This window comes from Sapajus apella, unplaced genomic scaffold (assembly GCF_009761245.1).
Source record: "Sapajus apella isolate SASKATOON/1434 unplaced genomic scaffold, GSC_monkey_1.0 scaffold81, whole genome shotgun sequence".
NCBI classification, from domain to species: Eukaryota; Metazoa; Chordata; class Mammalia; order Primates; family Cebidae; genus Sapajus; species Sapajus apella.
This window is the reverse complement of record NW_022437021.1, coordinates 4,486,877-4,504,481: the sequence shown is the minus strand read 5'-3', so window position 1 is coordinate 4,504,481 and position 17,605 is coordinate 4,486,877. Positions and strand designations below refer to the sequence as shown.

The window sequence follows — 17,605 nt, the reverse complement described above, 5'->3', positions numbered from 1 at the left end:
CCCCCCCCCCCCCCCCCCGCCCAGGATAAAGTGCAGTGGCATGACTTTGAACTCCTGGGCTCAGTCTTACAAGTATCAAGGACTACAGGCATGTGCCATCGTGCCTTGTTAGTTTTTGAAATCAATTAAAAAATTTTTTTAAATTAATTTTTTTATTTGGGTTATATAAACCACTCCTAGGCATATACTCAAGAGAAATGAAAACCGACATCCATACAAAAAGTTGTGTTTATAAATGCCCATAGCATCATTGTAATAGCCAAAAGGCAGAAGCAAAATCAAATGTCCATCAACAAATAAATGGAGAAATCATCACACACACACACACACACACACACACACACACACACAAAATATTACTTAGCCATACAAAAAAACCAAAGTACTAATACATGCTACAACTTCGATGAAATTTGAAAATATGCTATCTGAAAGACACAAAAGGTCGCATATTGTATGACTGCTTTTATATGATATATCCAGAACAGGCAAATCCAGTGAGTCAGAAAGCCAATTAGAGGTTGCCAGAGAATGGGGGAGTAGTGGTGATTATTTAATGGATATGGAGTGTTTTCATGGGGTGATGAAAAAGTTTTAAAACTAGAGATGGTGGCTGTACAACACTGTAAATACACTAAATACTATTGAATTTTAGCTTTAAAATGTCAATGGTATATTATGTGAACTGCATTTCAGTTTCATTTTCATTGATTGACTGATTGATTGAGACAGAGTCTTGCCCAGGCTGGAGTGCAGTGGTGCGATTCGGGCTCACTGCAGCCTCCACGTACCAGATTGAAGCAATTCTCCTGTGTCAGCTTCCCGGGGAAGCTGGGATTACAGGCATACATCACCACACCTGGCTAATATTTTTTGTATTTTTAGTAGAGACGGGGTTTCACCATGTTGGTCAGGGTGGTCTCGAACTCCTGACCTCGTGATCTGCCAGCCTCAACCTCCCAAAGTGCTGCAATTACAGGCATGAGCCATTGTGCCTGGCTTTTATCATTTTAAAAAAATACATAAATTCTGAGTAAAATATAGTGACATTGGTCTGTAGTTTTCCTTTATTACTGCCCTCTTTATGTTTTTATTTTTAATAACCAGAATAACAATTTTAAATGTAAACTAGAAATTAAGGTAGGCATAAATTCTGCTTTAACTATATAGATAAGTCATAAATTAAGGTAAAATATCTATTTACAATAGTAAGAAGATTTTTGAATATTTATGGCATATTCAATTTGAAAGAGAAATTCATGTTCTTAATTGGAAAGGCCTTCTTCAAAATGATTTAAGAAATCAAAGGAAATAGGCTGGGCGTGGAGAGGCTGAGGTGGAGGATCACTTGGGATCAGGATTTTGAGACCAGTCTGTCCAACATGGTGAAACCCCGTCTTTGCTAAAAATACAAAAATTAGCTGGGCATGGTGGTGCACACCTGTAGTCCTAGCTACAGGGAGGCTGAGGCATGAGAATCGCTTAAACCCAGGAGTGAGCTGAGACGGCACCACTGTACTCCAGCCTGGATGACAGAGTGAGACTCCATCGCCAAAGAAAAAGGAAAAGAAAAAAAGAAATCAAAGGAAATGGTTAATCTGCTAATCTGCATTATTTTGTATTTTTAATCTGAGATACTCCATTGATCTATACAAATTCAAACTCTCAGCCTGGAATACTCTTTTGATCCTTTATCTTCAATAATGAATCCAAATTAAAAATAGCTTTAATTGAAACAAATATTACAAAAGTGTAAGAACTACATCTGTTTTTTTTTTTTTTTTTCCAAGATGGAGTTTCACTCTTGTTACCCAGGCTGGAGAGCAACGGTGCGATCTCGGCTCACCGCAACCTCCGCCTCCTGGGTTCAGGCAATTCTCCTGCCTCAGTCTCCCGAGTAGCTGGGACTATAGGCGCGTGCCACCATGTCCAGCTAATTTTTGTATTTTTAGTAGAGACGGGGTTTCACCATGTTGACCAGGACGGTCTCGATCTCTTGACCTTGTGATCCACCCGCTTCGGTCTCCCAAAGTGCTGGGATTATAGGCCTGAACCACCGTGCCCGGCCAGAACTACATCTCTTAAATCAAAAAAGGTACACATTATTGTATTTAAGTCAACTAAGCATTATATTACACACTATCTTAAGTCAATGTAAAAGTATAGTTACCTTTTCTTTCTCAGTTGCATCTTTTGACTTCTTTTTCTTTTTTAAACTATCCTAAATAAAAAAATGTATGTATCAATTTTAAATGCTAAGGGCACAGCATTATAGAACAAGGACAAAAATACCCAAAAAGCGATTTGCTCTATGACTGAAAAAAGGCTACTCAATCCCAGTACATTATTTCAAAAATTTAAGAGAAATGAATGTTATGTATACATTTGCTTGTAAGCAAACAGGCTTCTTTATTTATGTGGCTGTATACCAAATTTACTCTTAAAATTTTAAGTATTGCCTATAATACCCACATGGCTTATTTTGAAATAGGACTTTGTGCCATTGCCTGTGTTTGCTTATGGTGGTCACATGCGCTGATGTTGTAATTTGAGGAGGCAACAATTTCTGCTTTTGAATCCTTTGAGTTCTAGCTATTAATCTTCCCAGTTCCCTTATCCACTTTATCTGTAAAGTGGATTACCTCATTACTTCCTAGAGTTGTTGAAATTAAATGAGTTAATAAATTAAGTTCTTAGAATTGTACCTAACACATAGTAGACACTCAATACATTTTAGCTATCATCATGTGATTGCCTCTTCTGCTTTAAAAGACAAAGAGAAAAATCAACATTTACTCATTACTTTCTAGATGCCAGTATTTTGTCAGAAGACCTCTCACTGGGGCAAGTAGCTATCTGTTATAAATGCAGATGGCTGCTTTGGTTTCCTGAGACCTAGTATAGTTGTTCGTCAAATTGTGGTCCATATATACCCCAGTATCAGAATCACATAGGGCATCTGTTAAAGATGTCGATTTCTAAGCCTAATCAGATTTGTTAAATCAGACTCTGGAGATAGGGCTCAGGAATCAACAAGTTTATCGAGAACTTCATAACTTTTTCCTGATGACTAATGTTTGACAGCCAACTGTGTGTCTGACAATCCTGGTTCATACAAAATAAACTTAGGTACAGTATAGTAGAAAGGACACTGGACCAGATTTTAGAAGGTAAAGATTGAACTTTTTTTTTTTTTTTTTTTTTTTTGAGACGGAGTTTCGCTCTTGTTACCCAAGCTGGAGTGCAATGGCGCGATCTCGGCTCACCGCAACCTCCGCCTCCTGGGTTCAGGCAATTCTCCTGCCTCAGCCTACTGAGTAGCTGGGATTACAGGCACGTGCCACCATGCCCAGCTAATTTTTTGTATTTTTAGTAGAGACGGGGTTTCACCATGTTGACCAGGATGGTCTCGATCTGTTGACCTCGTGATCCACCCGCCTTGGCCTCCCAAAGTGCTGGGATTACAGGCTTGAGCCACCGCGCCCGGCCCAAGATTCAACTTTTAATTCTAATACTAGCTGTATAATTTTACGCAAATGCTCTTTCTCTGAACTCTAATTTCTTTATGAAAACGCGGACAATAATGTCAGTTGCCATGGAAACGTGGAGACATGGAAATATATATACGAAAATGCCTGAAGAATTATTAAATGTCACATGCAAGATGTTATGAAGTACATCAATTAAGTGGCATAAAACATCAAGGTACAAATATCAGACTATCTTATTTTTAAATTGAGAGCAACTTAAGGAAGGAAGAAAAACTAAATGTCTTTCTATCCAATATGTTAATAATTTAAATAATTTACCTTACTGTCTGATTCAGTTTCAGACAAGGAGCTTTCAGAAGATTTATGTGAACGGTTCTTCTTCTTCTTTCTCCGTTTTCCTTGTTTTTTATCCTACATAAAATATTTTTAGAAACATTTGCTTTCTGTCTCAATATAATTTATACATTTATTAATATAAAACTTATCAATGAACAAAATTTAATGAAAGTATCAGCTTAATATATTTTTTCTTAATTAATACTTAATACATCACTTTCCTGTTATAAAGATCAAGTGATTTGAATCACATGTAATGCCTAGCATCTAGCCAAACAGCATCGGATTTTTCAATTATTTTTGTACTGATATTTTTAAGTCAACAAAACAAATTTTAAAATCTAAGAAATATATACCAATATTTAAGTTTCTAGTTATCACTCACTCATGTTAAGTGTTCTAAGTTATGGACAATCAAAACCTGGAAGTCAACATTTCACGATAGGTTTCCACTTGACATTAAAGAAATTAAGAGACGTTATTTAATGAACCATTATAAGCAAACCTTACCTCATCTTCAGAATCAGAAGAACTGCTGGAAGAATCAGAGCTTGATGAAGAAGAAGATGAATACTTGACCAAGCACAAAACAATGAAAGCTTGTGAGATGCGGGAATTTTTTTCTTTTACAAAGTCTCTCAAATACTTAGTGAAATCAATCTAGTGTCTGAGAAACAGATGCCATATTCATAAGTCCTAAATATAAAAATGTAAAATGTCACTTTTTCCCCATACAACAGCTCAACAGAGTAACATGTGGCCATAGTCACCAATCTTCCTTTTTAAATACCAACAGAAAATTTACTAGATTATAAGGTGGTTGGCACCTTTTTTTATTATCAGTGATAGAACAAAACCACTCTTCACAAAAGAACATCTAAGTTCCTTGACTCATCTAGAGTTTAAGTTACCTTGAGCATACAGGTTAAATAAATTATTCTTACTTTTTTTTTTGTTTGCTCTTAACTGTAACATTTAGAAAAATGGAAAACTTTTGCTCACCCTACCAGATTTCTTCTTTTCTTTTTTCTTTCTCTAAATGGAAAAAATAAAAGTACAAGTCTAAATAAGCTGATGTGAGTTCCCAAATACATCTATTAATAGCAGTATACAGCATTATTATGAAAATTCAACTATGAGATTAAGAATAGCAATAGACCAAAAGTGGTATTACCTGTCTTTTTTTGGATGAGCTCTCACTTCCACTTAACAATTTCTCCCTGTGTTTTTCTAGTTCTTTCTTCCAGTTCTGAAAAAGGTTATAAACATCATCAGGAGTTATCTATCCTTTCTAATATGCCTAATATAGAGAGACGGCCACTGCTTCCTTCCCTTCATCCTCTAATACCTCTCACCCATCTCGGCTTCTAATTAAAGTCAAAAGAAACACAGGTGCCAATCTTTGACCCTTATCACTAAAGGACCCTCTACTAGCTCTTTTCAAAGAGAAACAGGTATTACTCAGAGAGGAGCAGGGATGGGGGTTCTGTATTATTGAGGAGCAGGTATTATTACTGAAGCTGAGGTCTCTCCTAGTCCGTAAAAGTTGAATTAATTGATACTGTGATTGATACGTTATATACATGTTTGTAATCAAAACAAGCAAACAGGCTGGGTACAGTGGCTCACACCATAATCCTAGGATTTTGAGAAGCTAAGGTGGAAGGACTGCTTGGGCTCAGGAGTTGGAGACCAGCCTGGGCAACAACAGAGAGACTTTGTCTCTACAAAAAAAAAAAAAAAAATTAGCTGGGCATAGTGGCCTGCACTTGTGGTCCCAGCTACTCAGGAGGCTGAAGTGGGAGGACTGCTCAACCCTAACTTGGAATACAAGTAATCTACGTTTTAAACGACTTATATTACAAGATGGTTATTCTCTATTTTTTAAAGCATGCACATAAATACAAACTTGTATTCCCTATGACATAACACTTCTAAAATATAGTACCTCTTTAACTCAGAAAGCTATGCCCAATACTTAGGGCATTCTTTTATTTTTAATAGAGATGGGGAGGGTGTGTGGGGTCTTATTTTGCTGCCCAGGCTGGTATTGAACTCCTGGCCTCCTGTCTCGGCTTCCCAAAGTGCTGGAATTATAGGTGTGAGCCTCAACTGGCCAAATTACTCTATTTTTTTTAACAGATACTTTTTACAAACCTCATTCATTTTTTCTTCAAATTCAGCCAAAGCCTTGGAGCCTTTCTTTTTCTTTTCTAGTTGCTCTTTTACTTCTTCCCTTAAAAAACAGAATGTATGAATAAAATTTCAAGCAACTCAAATTAGATAAACGCTTACAAATAAGACAACAAAATTTCATAAACTCTTCTAAATATCCTAATAGACCACTATTCAATGTTGGTACATTTCAAATTTCTTTGTTCACATCTAAGAAAATAAATTACCATATTAAAGCCTATCAGATAACATCAATCACTCCTTTTTTGAATACGGATTATAAGAGCTAATACACCAAACATCTAAGCACTTACAACAGGCACGATTTAAAATATATTTTCATTTAATTCTCACAATAACCCTGTGAGAAAAGATATGGATCCCCATTTTACAGATAAAGAACCGAAGCTTGGATAAGGTAAGAAATCCACCTAAGGTCATAAACCTGGTAGTTTTCAGTGTTAGGATGCCCTAAAATCTCTCTGACTGAATGACTATATTCTGTATATGACCCATTTAATAAGGTATCTGACATGCTGCACAGAGAAGAGTTAATACAGCTTGCTGGACTGCTTATTCTTGGAAAGACGAACTTAAAAGACTGGCCCTAGGTGGGCATCTGGGAACTTGAATTTGGAGGATTCCTACTATTCTCTGATAAGAGCAGATCATTGTGCCTAAACTGTTTGTACAAACAATATCGTTGAGGCTAAAAACCTGTTTTCTTTCTGGGAATCTGGATTTTTTTTGTTTGTTTTTTTAAAAAGAGACAAGGCCTGATCTCTTGATTGACAAGAGCTTTGATTTGCTCTGTCACCTAAGCTAGAATGCAGTGGTGCAATCATAGTTCACTGTAATCTTCAACTCTTGGCCTCAAGCAATCCTCCTGCCTCAGTCTCCCAAGTAAGTAAGACTACAGGCATGCACTACTACATCCAGCTAATTTAAAAATACATATATATTTCTTGTAGAGACAGCATCTTGCTGTGTTGCCTAGGCTCATCTAGAACTCCTGGCCTCAAGTGATCCTCCTGCGTCAGCCTCCCAAAGTACTGAAACTATAGGCCTGAGTAACCACACCCAGCCCTGGAATCTGGAATTTTGGTTCATGACAGGTAGAGGCTGACCAGCCTCAATAAAAACTCTGGGCACTGAGTCTCTATTGAGCTTCCATTGGTTGGCAATATCTTACATGTATTACCAACACTCCTTACTAAGGGAATTAAGTGCCTCTCATGTGATCCCACTAGGAGAGGACCTTTTAAAATCTTCTCTGAGTCTTATCCAAATTTCGTTCCAAGTGCCTTTTCCTTTTGCTGAATGTGCTTGGTAGTCTTTCACTGTAATAAATCTTACCATGAGTATGACTATCTGCTGAAACTCCTGTGAGTCTCTACGAGTTACCCAACCTGAGGGATGTCTTGAAGATCTCTGCTATACATGTAATATATTTACTTGGACATTTCCCCTTTAAAGTTCATTCCCTCTCCCCATTAAAACATACTTTGTTTTGGGATAATGCATTTTCCCGTATGCTGCAATGGTTAACGATGGCACTCATACACACTGCTAAACAAACCTTACTTCCTATTTAACTCAAAGGAAGGATTCCCTATTATATATAAGAATACTTTTTGCCCAGTTTTCAGGGGCACTTGGGATTCTGAAGTTAACAGCTCTGAAACATGTGTCATACGTTGTCTCAGGAGTATGGTATTAATAACAAGGAAGACATACTAAAGAATGATACAGCCCATACTCTAATGCTTTATTTGCAAAAATCAGTTAAGTTTTTCTAACTAATTGAAAAGCTGGCAGACAAAACTAGAAACAAAGCTGAACATTTTTCTTCCTGATACCTGCTTACACCTCAGTAAAGGACAAGACTATTTAAACTCACTAAGAGCTTTGACCACTGCAATGCTAAGGTCTTTTAGGGGATAGAGAAGAGACTGGTATGAAAAATTTACCTGGCAGTGCTTTAGCTAAATTGGATAGTGGGTTCTCAAATGTTTGCTGTATAATTGCACATGTGTTTCATACATTCAAAAGAGAGCACATATCAAATGTTACCAAAAAAAAAAAAAAATCACTTATCTGGTAATTGCTTGGCAATCAATAAAATGAATTAAAGTCTTAAGAACAAGCTTTAAAAAGTTGATAAAAAGCTTATAAATAGGTAAAGTGTTACACAAATACCAGGTAGGCCTTGGTCGGTTCAGATAATCCTGTATTGTTGGCCCTGAAGACTGGATTGGACCCCTTGATCTTGCCATTGCTATTGGGTTCATATAGGCCTTTGGGAAAGAACAAAAATTAATTCCATTAAAGCAATCATTAAATATGCAAAAACCCACTTACTCATCAAGTAATCTTTACTATAAATAATATATCCAGCTAAGTACATGCAATCTGACTAAGCTACTTTTCATTCTAAAAAAAATTAATCCTCTTTTAAGTCTTGAAAGTTTAGGAGATAATATCACTGTTGGAGAGAAAATGTATGTGTGTGTTTTACAAGAGATTTGAGGAAATAATAGATACCTCTGACCTACTGATGGCTTTACAGTTCTTTCTCCTAAAGCCCGGTAACTCTGTGAGGGTGGTATCAATATGTTCACTGGAAAATTAGGAAACTCAATTCCAGGCTGAGTGTAGTGGCTCATGCCTGTTAATCCCAGCACTTTGGGAGGCTGAGGCAGGTGGATCACCTGAGGTCAGGAGTTCAAGATCAGCCTGGCCAACATGGTGAAACCCCATCTCTACTAAAAATACAAACATTAGTTGGGCATGTGGCACACGCCTGTAATCCTAGCTACTTGGGAGGCTGAGGCAGGAGAATCGCTTGAACCCAGGAGGCGGAGGTTGCAGTGAGCCGAGATCGCGCCACTGCACTCCAGCCTGGGTGGCAGAGCAAGACTCCCTCTCATAAATAAATAAATAAATTTAAAAAGAAACTCAATTTCAAAGAAGCTAAATAAGATCTAACTCTAAATTCATTGTTTATTCAACGACATCTTTCTTCCCAGGAAATACTATGTCATACTGATGACAATTTTATTCATAAATTGATAACATCAAAAGTTATACACAGGCAACAAAAAAATAAATAGAACACCAAAATGTAAAATGTTTGTGCATCAAAGGACACTGTTAAGAGTGAAAAGACGATTCACAGAATGAGAGAAGCAAATATGTGTAAATCATAAATCTAATAAGAGATTAATATCCAGAATGTAAAACGAGCTCCTACAACTTAACAACAACAAAACCCCCAAGTAATTCAAAAATGGGCAAAAGACTTGAACAGATATTTCTCTTAAGAAGGTATACAGTAAATGGCCAATACAAAATATGTTCAATATCACTAGTCATTACGGAAATGCAAATTGGAACCACAAAGAGATGCCAATCTATACCCATTATGATGGCTATTATCAAACAGAAAATTGCAAGGGTTAGCAAGGATGTGGAGAAACTGAAACCCTTTCCCATTGCTGGTGGGAATGTAAAATGGTGTGGTCACTGTGAAAAACAGTTTAGTGGTTCCTCAAAAAGTTAAACATAGCACTACCACATGATCTTATATTAACACCTCTAGGTATATACCCGAAAGAATTCAAAGAAGGGACTAAACAGATACTTGTACACAAATGTCCACAACTGCAGGGTTCACAAAAGCTGAAACATGGAAATAATGCAAATGTCCATCTATGGATAAATGGATAAACAAAACTGTGGTATATACATACAATGGAATATTATTCGGCCTTAAAAAAGAATGCAATTCTGATACATACTATATACAACCTGGATGAGCCTTGAAAATATGCTAAGTGAAATAAAATAAGAAAAACACAAAGGAACAAACATATTATTCCATTTATATGAGACACTTAGAAAAGAAATAGAATGGAGATTACCAGGGTCTGGAGAGAAGAGTAGTTTAGGAGTTTATTGTTTAATGGATACAGAGGTTCTTGTTTGGGATGATGAAAATGCATAGTGGTGATTGTTGTACAATACTATAAATGTACTTATGGTCACTAAACTATATACTTAGAAACAGTTAAAATGGTAAATTTTGTTATATATATTTTAGCTCAATTAAAACATCTGCAAAAATTTAAATCATGCGGTCTACTACACTTACTACAGCAGAAAAATATTTTAGAGATTTTTTTTTCAAAAACATATTAAGGCAAAACAAAGCAAAAGCTTTCTTTGTTAATGGCAGTGTCTAGCAAAGAGATGATGTCTTATTAAAATTCACATTGCTACTGATATAAAGTCTGGTCTTTAATTCAGTCTCTTCTTATATTTAGTTTTTCTAAATTTAAGTCAATAAAAATTTTATTTATTACTATTATTATCTTTTCAAAGACAGGGTCAGCCAGGCAATTCAAGACCAGCCTGGCCAACATGGTGAAACCCTGTCTCTATTAAAAACACAAAAATTAGCTGAGTGTGGTGGTGGGCACCTATAATCTCAGCTACTCGGGATGCTGAGGCAGGAGAATTGCTTGAACCTGGTGGGTGGAGGTTGCAGTAAGCCAACACTGAGCCACTTCACTGCTGCCTGGGCGAAAGAACAACTATGTCTCAAAAAAAAAAAGAAAGACAGGGTCTAGCTCTTTTGCCCAGGCTGGAGTGCACTGGTGTGATCACAGCTCACTGCAGCTTCAAACAATCTCCCTACCTCGGCCTCCAGAGTAGCTAGGACTACAGGCATGAGCCACCATGTCCAGTCTCATTCAACCGACATTTACGAAACTCTTCTACTTTTTTTCTTTTTTTGAGATGGAGTTTTGCTCTTGTTGCCCAGGCTGGAGTGCAATGGCACGATTTCGGCTCACTGCAACCTCCGGCTTCTGAGTTCAAGGGATTCTCCTGCTGGAATTACAGGCATGCGCCACCACACCCAGCTAATATTGTATTTTTAGTAGAGACAGGGTTTCTCCATGTTGGTCAGGCTGGTCTTGAATTCCTGACCTCAGGTGACCTGTCCGCCTCAGCCTCCCAAAGTGCTGGGATTACAGGCATGAGCCATCGTACCTGGCCAACTCTTCTACTTTTTAAAGAAAAACAATTTTGATTGAAAATGACTACCCTCAAGGTTTGTTTTAAGGCCTTATGCCTTGTAATAATCCAAAAATAAGTGAAAGGAACAATGTATTTGTTGCATTTTATTTAACATAATCTTTGAAAATTACCATAATTTCTCACCTTTATAACAGATAAAAGTTGTATACTTCCAGATTTTTCTGGCAGAGTAAACAATATAAAACCAGCATAAACAACACATAGTGAGAAGTATTCCATTCGATGGACACAGCCTAATTACTTGGAATGAAAAAAACAAATCTTTGACATACTTTTCTACAAGCAGGAACAAATGCTAGAACCCCTAAAGTCTGGAATGTTTATAGAATCAGGGCAAGATGTGGATATCAAATACAATGTTAAAGACAGAGGCATATTGTTATATTTTTCACATAAACTGTTATACCCTCAAATATTTCATTCAACTGATTCTACTGAGCATTTCGATTAGTTGGGGTGGAAGTATGACAAACAATGAGAGCAGAAATGCAGACAATGAAGACAAGTATCACGTGCAGCTTAGCTCACCGTTTGTAAAACAGCGTATTATTTGTACTGTTCACAGTAAAGTTTGGCTCAAAGTTTCCTCCTACTTGGGCAATAAAATTTGGCCCAAAAGGCCAGGCGCACTGGCTCACACCTATAATCTAGAACTTTGGGAGGGTGAAGTGGGAGGAGCTTGAGCTCAGTAGAGACCAACCTGGGCAACAGCAAGACCTTGTCTCTACTGGGTGGTAGGGAGAAGAGGCTCAAAGCTGCCTCTGTATATGGTGAGCTGCAACCTGGCTTGATGTGCAAGTAAGTTCTAATCTAATCTAACAGTATACCCTCTTAACCTATCAGTTGAGTCTCAGCCAATCACAGTAGCCCAACCCTCAACCAACCCCAAACAGAAGGCTGCCAAATTATGCCCAAATAAGGCGAACTCAGAACTGCACCAATCAGGTAATCTCTGTAAGTCATTTCCTGTTGCACATAGAGCTCACCAGGAGGTAGAACATCTTCCTCCACTTCTATAATCTTTTTCTTGCCAAATAACCTTTGTTAAATTTAACTGGTCTCAGGTTTTTTTTTTTTTTTTTTTTTTTTTTTAACAATATTCATCATATTCTAATTTCCTTGGTATCACGTCGTAATTTTGGCAGTACCTAATGGCAAAATATTTTAGGTTACAATAGTAAAAATTGTTTATTTCCAAAGAGTGCAAATATATACTTATCAAGGATATTCAGGTCTAAATTACTAAAACAGTAAACACTGAAAACACCCAAATAGCTATCAAACTGGGATTCACTAAATATATTAAATTATACCGCCTATGAAATATTATGAAGCTACTAAAATGAATGAAGTAGGTTCATAGTTACTGATAAGAAAGATGTTTAACATTTCTCAAGTGAAAAGCAAAGGCAAGTTGCCAAAATGAAAGATTTTAATAAATAACTAAAAATTTAAAAATCAGGCTGCATGTGGCAAAATATAAAGCAAAACATCCATATTCATTCACATACTGGAGAAAAAAAATTTACATAATGACTACCTTTATAAAAGAAAACAAAAAATGTACTATGCACAAACATTATTACAGTAATAATAAAGGTAAACAAATGACAAAAATCCAACCACAATACTGCCATTCCAATTCAGAGAGCTGAACTTGTCCTTATGTAAAAATTCACAGATAATGCAGTATCAATTTTTCATTCTAATGAAAAAAATACATAACATTTACCATGTTTTACATTCTTCAAGTTTTCTGGCATACACCTTTAAAGTACATATTTTTACTATCTTACTGTGTACTATCAAACTGCTTTCTTAAAGTACATATCAACCTATTCCTACTTTTCAGAAGAAAATAATAGTAAAGTAGTATATTCACGTTAGGACTACCGGTGCAATTAAATGAGCTACTGCTGAATAAGGCTTACTTTAAACTTTTGACCACAAACACTATCTCAGTCTGCTTAAGTACACTCCAAATAGCTCCATTATTTATTTCAATTATAATAGCAATATTTTAAAGTGCATCTTATGTTCTAGGCTCCATGCGAAACACTTGATAGTCTGCTCTTATTCATTAAGCAACAACACTTTTAAAACTATCCATATCAAAAAGCTTTTAAAACAAGAAAAGTAACTATTTTTACAAAGGTACAAGACTTTTCATTTTTGTATCAGTGTGAAAAGTAATGCTCCTAACATTAAGTGGGTGGTATGGTTAAGCATTCACTAAAATATAGAGATCGTGCAATTTCTTGAAACATTTCACTATGACTTAATCATTGTAAGTACTGTGACCTTGTAAATCAAGCATTCATATCCATATGCAACTAGAATTGTCTGTGGCTTCAAAGTGCTGCATGAGTTTAGGTAACAGAAAATTATTTGTTTTTGAAACTCAGGATGGCAAATTGGGCTCAAGGGGATATGTATGTGGGCAGTTACAAAAAGAGCAATGCAGCAAAACTGGCTAAAGACACAATGTGCAGAATTCCATTTGTTAATTTGATTACCTATTTTTATCTAGAGGAGGTATCTATTTTAGAGGGCCCAAAGTAGCAGAAAAGAACATGAAGAAAACTTCCAGAAAACAGGCACAAAGGGTGGCCATCATGAACTTAAGAGCCCTTTATGAGTCCTGAATTAAACTGTTCAGTTAAAAAAAATTGTCAAGAATGTACACCAAGAGTGAACCGTAATGTAAACTACTGACTCTGGGTGATGATGTGTCAATGTAGGTTCATCAAATGTAACAAATGTACCACCCCCCTAGTGTTGGCGGATGTTGATAATGGGAGAACTGCACAAGTGTGGAGGTATATAGGAACCCTCTGTACTTTCTGTTCAATTTTGCTGTGAACCTAAAACTGCTCTAAAAATAAAATTTAAAAAACTGTTCAACCTGAAATTTCATGGGTTTTTTTTTTTTTTGGAAAGCAATCCTATCATCTTTAAAACTATGATTGTATCATCAATGTAAGAAAGAACAGGAATTATTCCTGACACAATCTCAAAAAATGCCAATATTTTCAGAGGCAAATATTCATTCTGCTACTCAAAATCAAGTGTTATGGCAAAACTATGAAGTCAGTAAAAAGATCAGTGGTTGCCTACTTGGGGGCAGGGGTGGTAGAGGAATGACTAGGCCGAACAGAGGATTTTTACTCTTTATACTATATTGGTGAATGCACATCATAAAAAATTTGTTGGTTGCATGTGGTGGCACTCCTGTAATCCAAGCACTTTTGGAGGCCAAGGTGGGAGGAGTGCTTGAGGCCAGGAATTCGAGACCAGCCTGGGCAATATGGTGAAACCCCATCTCTATAAAAAAAAATTCACAAAAAAATTAGCCAGGTGTGGTGGCGCACACCTGTGGTCCCAGCTACTCAGGAGGCTGAGGTGAGAGGATCCCTTGAGCCTGGGAAGTTGAACCTGCAGTGAGCCATGATGGCGACACTGCACTCCAGCTTGGGCCACAGAGTGAGATCCTGTCTCAAAATAAACAAATAAAGAAGTACATTTGTCCAGGCCCATAGAGAATGAACAGTAAGAGTGAGCACTAATGTAAACTACTGACTGGATGATAGTAATATGTCAATGTAGGTTCATCAATTGTAACAAATGTACACTCTGGTGAAGGATGTTCATAATGGGGAAGCTATGCATGAGTGGGGTCAGGAGGTAAATGAGAGCTCTTTGTACCTTCCTCTCAATTTTGCGGTAAAACTAAAACTGTTTTAAAAAGATAGTCTTAAAAAGAAAATCAAGAGTTATGACACACAGAACTCAGTGTCAGATGACTGAAGTTTTGGTTCCAGTTTAAACAGTCTTATCCCCTCCTCTACGCAATGAGGAGACTGAATTAGACAATCTGTGTCTTCTACCACTTAATTTCTTGTTCTTAATCTCAATCTTTGAAATGCATACAAAATGTTACCAGAATACTCTGTGCCATGACAGCATACCAAAAGTCTTTAAGTAGAGCCCAGAGCTATCAAAGTGTTCTAAGTAAATGAAGCTAATTTGTTAAGTTTTTCAAATGCTTTTTTAAAGGGATGTTTAAAGTGAAATGCTTTTTCAGTAGTATGAAACATTTTAGGTCTGTATATGAAACTATATCCAAGGTCAGGTAATCTCTGAACATTCAAGGTCCAAGGGTATTAAAAGAGCCCAAATACTCAAACACCTAAGGATGCTCCAGCACAACACCATTTCAATGCTATGACAATCAAGACACCACAACAAAGCCTCATCTGTGGCCAGGAGAAAGAACATTCCACAATCTTGTAATCAAAATTCACTACCACAGTAGTTCCCAGACATTTTCCATTATAAAGACTACAAAGTTTTTAAGACGGTGAAATGGTTTGGATCCGTGTCCCCGCCCAAATCTCATGAGAAATTGTAATACCCAAGGTCAGAGGTGAGGCCTGGTGGGAGATAACTGGATTACGGGGGCGGAGTTCTCATGCATGGCTTAGCGCCCCCCTCTCCCGACACTGTATAGTGATGAGTCCTCAAGAGACGTGGTTGTTTAAAACTGTGTAGCACCTCTGCCCTGACCCTCTCTTGGTCCTGCTCCTGCCATGTAAGACACCGGCTCCTGCTTTGCCCTCCACCATGAGGCTCCTGGAGGTCTCGCCAGAGCAGAGGCTGCTAGGTTTCCTGTACAGCCCACAGAACTGTGAGCCAAATAAACCCTTTTCTTCATAAATTACCCAGTCTCAGGTTTTTCTTTATAAAAGCCATGCAACAACGCGCTATTACAGACAGGAAGTGTCATTTCATAAATGTAAGTCTCCTTTAGTGCGAGACACACAGAGCTTGCAAATAATTGTTGAATAAAAACGCGAGTTCAAGAAACGTAGCACATTCGTTTTACGTGAATTTTCCTCATTTTGCTACTCAGTGGCTAAAACTTTGTCACAGACAAGCCCAGAAACTGTCAGGCTGGAACCCAAGCTTATTGGTATTTCATTACGTTTACTATCCCATTCAAACTGATTAATAACCTGAGCTTTCAGCCCTCCCCGCCAGTGACGTAGACATCTCCACCTCTCAAAAGCACCTTTTCTCTTAAATGCCTTTAGAATCTATATCTATCAAGTACTATTTCTTACTTTTTCTGCTGTTATGTATGCATCTCTTTTATCTCATTTACTAGAGTAATAATTTTCATGCCCAGTACTTTCTCACACATCTTGCCTTTTGTGGTTTCAATTATTCTGCAAGGTTGTAAATAATGATCCCCTTTTACAAACGAAGGCACAGAGATGAAAAGTAACTTGCTCTAGGTCACCTAACTTCAGACGGAACAAAACTGACATTCCAGTTTTCTGCCGGACTCCAAAGCCAACTATTTTCACGCCATTCATTCCCTCACAGGTTCTATAGGTGCCAGGGCGCTGGAGATACGAAGGCAAATGCTGCCATCCCATTTTCAAACGAGAGCCCGCTTGTCAATAAAACCAGGCATGCTGCTGGCCCTCCCGGGCAGGGACCACGTAGTGGCCTCTGCCTCCGTCCCACTTGGGTGCGCAGAAGGAAAGTGCGACCTGGGTGGGGGGGGGCGGATACGGAGGAGCGGGTGGGTCCGACGCCTCAAAGGCCTAACACTTCGGAGTTACGTGGCGGGGAGGAGTTCCCCGAGCGCTCGCGGTTCTAAGTGGGCATTGCTGGCCCGCGTCCAGGAGGCAAGAGTGCAAAGAAGCAGTGCCAGAGGGAGCAGCGGGGTGAGGGAAGAAAAAAGGGGCGGGCAAGAGAGAGTGTTGGGAACCCTAAAGCGCCAACTTCGTGCGCGGCGCACGCGCATCTGGGATGCGGCAGAGGGTGTTGGGTCTCCAAGCCCCACGTCCGAGGGCTGCCGCTGGCTATCCGGCCTGGCCGGGAACTGCGAGGGGTCTCGTTCTCCCGCCGCCCGGCCCTGCCTCGCTCCATTGTTTTCGCTGCCGAGTACTCACCACCCGATTGTCCCTCTTCCCCATGGTGCTGGGCCGAGCGCACACTAGCCCGCCGAGCGAAACCCGGCCGGAGACACGGCCGAAGTGGGCCCGCTGCACGTCCTCCAGCCGCCTTCCCACTCCGCCCAGAGAGCGGCACTGCGCGGACCCGTCGGCCGCGCTTGGCCACAGCGCCCCCTGCCTCTGCGGAGGACACGGCGGCTCCGGCGATCACAGCAGTTGGCTGAGGGCCTGCGGGAGTCCGGTTGTTTGTTACGGACCCAGGAGCAGGCGATGCTGCACTTCTGCACCGCAGCCCTACCTTCCGTTTGGCCTTGGATTGTTTTGCTTTCTTCCGTTCTTTTTTTTTTGGAGACAGAGTCTCGCTCCGTCGCCCAGGCTGGAGTGCGGTGGCGAGATCTCAGCTCACTGCAGCCTCAGCCTCCCTGCTTCAAGTGATTCTCCTGCCTCGAGCAGCTGAGATTACGGGCGCCCGCCACCATGCTGGGCTAAATTTTTTGTATTTTTAATAGAGACGGGGTTTCACCATGTTGGCCA

General features: G+C 38.8%; 1 protein-coding gene across 2 annotated transcripts in view; it reads right to left on the bottom strand.

The window, feature by feature from the left end:
* Positions 1-17,222, bottom strand: part of FAM133B (family with sequence similarity 133 member B) — a 30,315-nt gene extending 13,093 nt beyond the window's left edge. Inside the window, exons 1-8 of one of the 2 annotated variants that reach the window (XM_032253050.1) lie at positions 17,069-17,222; positions 8,202-8,299; positions 5,985-6,063; positions 5,002-5,076; positions 4,830-4,862; positions 4,338-4,400; positions 3,810-3,902; positions 2,171-2,221 (exon numbers count right to left, since the gene is read on the bottom strand). In XM_032253050.1, coding sequence (XP_032108941.1) covers positions 2,171-2,221; positions 3,810-3,902; positions 4,338-4,400; positions 4,830-4,862; positions 5,002-5,076; positions 5,985-6,063; positions 8,202-8,299; positions 17,069-17,092 — 516 coding nt within the window. In that variant the 5' untranslated portion in view covers positions 17,093-17,222. The remainder of the gene's footprint in view (positions 1-2,170; positions 2,222-3,809; positions 3,903-4,337; positions 4,401-4,829; positions 4,863-5,001; positions 5,077-5,984; positions 6,064-8,201; positions 8,300-17,068) is intronic. The other variant, XM_032253051.1, reaches the window with a different exon arrangement.
* Positions 17,223-17,605: the final 383 nt, after the last annotated feature.